We start from the raw sequence: 4,690 nt of genomic DNA on the forward strand, positions 1-4,690 counted from the left end.
CCGAAAAATACGGTAATCCAATTTGCAATAATAACCTAAAACTCGAGACAAAAACCTACACTGTGCGCAAATTTATAAAGTTGACTGAGAAACGTGAACTGCGACGAATGTGAATAAAATCAAAGACACGAAAGTGGGTACTGGGGCACACAAACTTTCACGTGTCATTTGACTACTAAGGAGAATGTTAGGCTGTCCGCTTAGGCCTAGCGCTATTGTATGTTATCATATGGAAACAAATTAGCACACAAAATATAGTTGTATGAGGAAATGGGGGCGCTTCTCATACTATTTGTTTGTTTGTTTGGAATTAAGCACAAAGCTACACAATGGGCTATCTGTGCTCTGCCCACCACGGGTATCGAAACCAGGTTTCTAGCGTTATAAGTCCGCAGACACACCGCTGTACCACTAGGGGCTTCTCATAGTAAAACACCTATCTGTAAGTGGAGTTGTATTGCACGGTTCAGCTGATAGTCCTAGCTGAGGAGGTTTTGAGAAATATTTTAGCATGTCAGATGATATGATAAGTTTTCCTGCTTGTATAGCAAAACCAATGTCATATATGTAAAAGCAGTGTCAAAACTGAATTATACACAGAATTAAATTTACATATGGTTTGTTTAATGACGAATTAGAGACATTTTGAACTATTAATTGAAACGTCAACGCATGAGAACAAAACTGTGTAAAAAATAACTGTGGAAAATTGAATACATACCTTATACAAGTATCGACGACAGAGTGAATACATGATTTACAAAATAAAAATTGGGAAATAAACTCAAGCCCGAGATGTGAACAGAATAACATTCGAACTAAGTGCCCGTGTGAATGTATGATTTAAAGAAGGGTGAGAGAGTGAACTGAATAACAAATAAATTGGATGTCGGTATTGTTATACGGTTTAAAGAAGGGTAAGAGAGTGAACTGAATAACATATAAACTGGATGTCGGTATTGTTATACGGTTTAAAGAAGGGTGAGAGAGTGAGCTGAAGAAAAAATAAACTGGATGTCGGTATTGTTATACGGTTTAAAGAAGGGTGAGAGAGTGAACTGAATAACATATAAACTGGATGTCGGTATTATTGTACGGTGTATAGAAGGGTGAAAGAGTGAACTGAAAAACATGTGAACAATGAGACAATAAAACCTAAAAACAAACGCTACAATTTTCTTGCCTCCGTTGTCTCTCGAAAGATTTATTGTCGTGACAAAGGAGAATTTAGTACACTTGCTAAACTATATCTTTTGTTACTTTCAAGATTTAAGACAGAATAGACATCTCAGAAATCTTTGGCATGTCGATTCGATGGAATGTCCATAACTTGTTTGTTTGTTTTTAATCCACCTTTAGCGACATTTTAGATCATTCTCCCATTTCTCCTTAACGCCTTCAAGTGAAACTTTTCAATAAACTTACTAGATGAGGTTCGAATCTCACATCCCGCTAGTAAATCTACTGCGTTTCTTGATTTTATAAAAATAAGGGTTAAAATCAACAACAACCATGACATTAGTTTTATATATATACATATGTTATATAGACGACATAAAAACGGTGTGATGAGCTTTAAAATTCCTATGTCAGCGTTATATTTGTTACTTCTGACCGAATGTTTTCTGTATTCCGAATTATAGTAAAGATCATTGAAATTGGTTGAGGGGAAAAAGAAACTGGTGCTGGTTTAGGAAGACTTTTGTTGAATTTACTTGGTGTGTTTAGAGGAGAGAGGGAGTTTCTGTATTGTATTCTGTAGATACTAAAGAACGAACATTTTTAAAACCAAACTTTCTTCCATCGTGTATCCTGTTTAGCAAATCCTTGTCGAGCCCCCACTGGATAAAAACCTAGATTCCCTTCTGAATAATAGCTCGGTAATAAATGTATACACCTTCCTTATATTTAGTATGTACTAAAGCGTATATGTACATTTTAAAATTCTAGCATCTTATCCGGACCTTTTCAAACATTTTCTTCAATAACTATAAATAATGCTTAGTAGGACTGATTATCCTAAAGTTATAACACTGTCTAAATTCTGGACTTTTGACACCAGATACCGCACGACAAGGCTACTGGCAACGTATTCTACGTATAATGTATATATCCTTAATTTAGACGTCAGATGGCGCTCATTATGAAGTTTATTTCTGACACTATACCAATTAACTTTACAAGTTTGACTCCGATATCACATAGCGCTTGGTTTTTAATATCAGATGGCACTCGATAGAACGTTTTATACCTAGAACACTTAGAGGCCTTTTAACATTAGAAATATTACGTTTGTAGTAGTTACTAAGAGAGAACAGCGCACCATCTACAGTGGTCATACTATTTTTATAATTCTGAGTTACTAAAGATATAAACATCCGGATATAAACTATCCCACATGCTCAACGGTAAGTCTAAAGGCGTATAACGCTAAAAACCAGGTTTCGATACCCGTGCTGGACACAGCACACATAGCCCATTATGTAGTACTGCGCTTAACAACAAACAAACATATACACCCATATGCCGTTACTACACGGTTAATTGAACTAAATAGATATGCTGGTTTCTAATGGCAGTTGGAAGTCCCATGGTATCAATAACAAACCAGGACATCCTAGCATTGCAGATATTTTAGCTTGAGTTTTAGCCTGATGCAGTGATGTTACGTCTTGCACACGGCCAGATTGTTAAAAGGTGTAATAACACGTAAGCTGGCGAAGCATTCTCTGTTGATCAGTTGTTAGTCTCACACTAAAACTGACAACAATTTGAAGCTTCTTTTTCTTACTGATCCTTTGTTGAGTTCCTGTAAGAAGAGTGCATAACAGCGTTTCACTAGTTTTGATGTGAGGTAACACCAACTGTCCTGTTAGAAGGCTTGCCTCGTCACGTTGTTTGTCAAGATAAAGTGTGGGAGTGACATTAGATGTTAATCACTTTGATGATCAAGTCAGGATAAACATCGGGGCGATAAATATGGTGATTCTATTGTCTTTAAACATCAGCAAATTGAGTAAGATCTAATGTCATTTCTAAACATACATGTTTGCGAAAATGGATTACATGCATCTGTCCTAATTGAGTCTATTTTAGGAAATTATATTTACGTACAGTCCGTCTTTGCTAATATACTGTCATTTATAAAATATACTCCAAAAACACAATACTTATTTTTAAACTTTAAAACTTCTTTTCAGATCATGGTCAGTGGATTTTAAGAAAGCAACAGTTGGGTTTTTCCGAGTTTCGAGTCTTAATATAACTTCATATTTCTGGGTTACATATTATATCCATATGATACCTTACTTTTGTAAAGGTTTTAAAAAAATCTTAAACCCGAAAAACGTTAGTTTCTAACCTGTCACTACGTCCTCTTCATCACTAAGTGGGTTCTCTTCATTTACGTCTTCTCCGTGGCGACTTGGCGAAGAACTAGGCTTAACACAGCTGTCTGTCTCCGATGCTTGTGTCAGGTTAGACTTACACTCACCAAACTCACTTGAAATTGACGAAGTGCCGTTCTTTGCATCTTTGCGGACCAACCCACACTTGACATCGGCCGTTTCGTTCAGAATATCCCGAATAAAAAACGACGACGGTGTAGGACTCTCCGTAGAAGACCGACGATCATGAGGACACATGCCGTTTTCGTTACCTCTTTCTCCTGCCGACATATGCTCGGTAGACGCGCGGACTTCAATGGTCATGACTCTGAACTCGTTTTGTTGTCCAGCTCTTTGCCAACAACCCATATAAGAACCAATTAGGACAACTTGATCACAAACTGCGGCCAACCTTTAACGACCTGGTTTCGATTCTTCTTTGTAATTGAAAGTGTAGACATGGTTAATGGGCTGAGCTCAAAGCTTACTTTTCGCTTGCAGTCGACCCCGTGATTGACAAGATTTCGCGCACCTCCAACGTGTTTTCTTATGCATAGCACCGGGCCTTGATCCAATCATACAACTCTGTAAAACAACTTCGAATTAGTTGAACCAATCAGAAGCACAAGGACAACCATAAGCCGAACATAAAATTAAACAGCTGATAGGTCTCGATTTTAAGCATTTCGAATGGCGAACGATTTATTATGTAAATATTTTACATCCAAAAACGCATATTTTATAAACTATTTAATCTGTCTCTATACCATTAAGTTAATCTCTGAAAGGGAAACTATTTTCTCATGGAATTAGAGCAACTACGTTGAGCATGAATGTTATGAGAATTGATGAAATAATCATTGTCTAATTGTACTGATTTTAAAATGTTTACGGATTTTAATTTCACAGTAATTATTAGGGTGTGGTATGAATCTTTTGTAGGAAGTTCGTTTTTATGTTAAATGCTCAGCATGTTATAAAAGTATTTGGTAGGACTACAAGTTAAAGCTTATTTCAAAGCGTAGGCTTACTGGATTAACATAAATGGTTTAATATGTTTTTAAAATGAATGTTGTATGTTGAACATTATAATAAGAACGTTCATTCTACTTGTTAGACTAATGTTACATGTTTAACACAAACATAAGAATGTTTATTTTACTTGAATACCAACAATACTATGTTTACGGTATTTGTAGTGTAAAGGATGCTTGTTGAATATATTTAAGGTATTTGTAGTGTTAAGGATGCTTGTTGAATACTAACACAAGTATGCTTACGGTACTTGTAGTGTTAATTGTGCA

General features: G+C 36.0%; 1 protein-coding gene across 1 annotated transcript in view; it reads right to left on the reverse strand.

Annotated features, from left to right (window-relative positions):
* The window catches only part of LOC106469591 (homeobox protein B-H1-like), a 16,586-nt gene extending 12,758 nt beyond the window's left edge, over positions 1 to 3,828 (reverse strand). Inside the window, exon 1 of the mRNA XM_013930094.2 lies at positions 3,362 to 3,828. Coding sequence (XP_013785548.1) covers positions 3,362 to 3,755 — 394 coding nt within the window. The 5' untranslated portion in view covers positions 3,756 to 3,828. The remainder of the gene's footprint in view (positions 1 to 3,361) is intronic.
* Between the last annotated feature and the right edge of the window lie 862 nt (positions 3,829 to 4,690).

This window comes from Limulus polyphemus, unplaced genomic scaffold (assembly GCF_000517525.1).
Source record: "Limulus polyphemus unplaced genomic scaffold, Limulus_polyphemus-2.1.2 Scaffold3562, whole genome shotgun sequence".
NCBI lineage: Eukaryota > Metazoa > Arthropoda > Merostomata > Xiphosura > Limulidae > Limulus > Limulus polyphemus.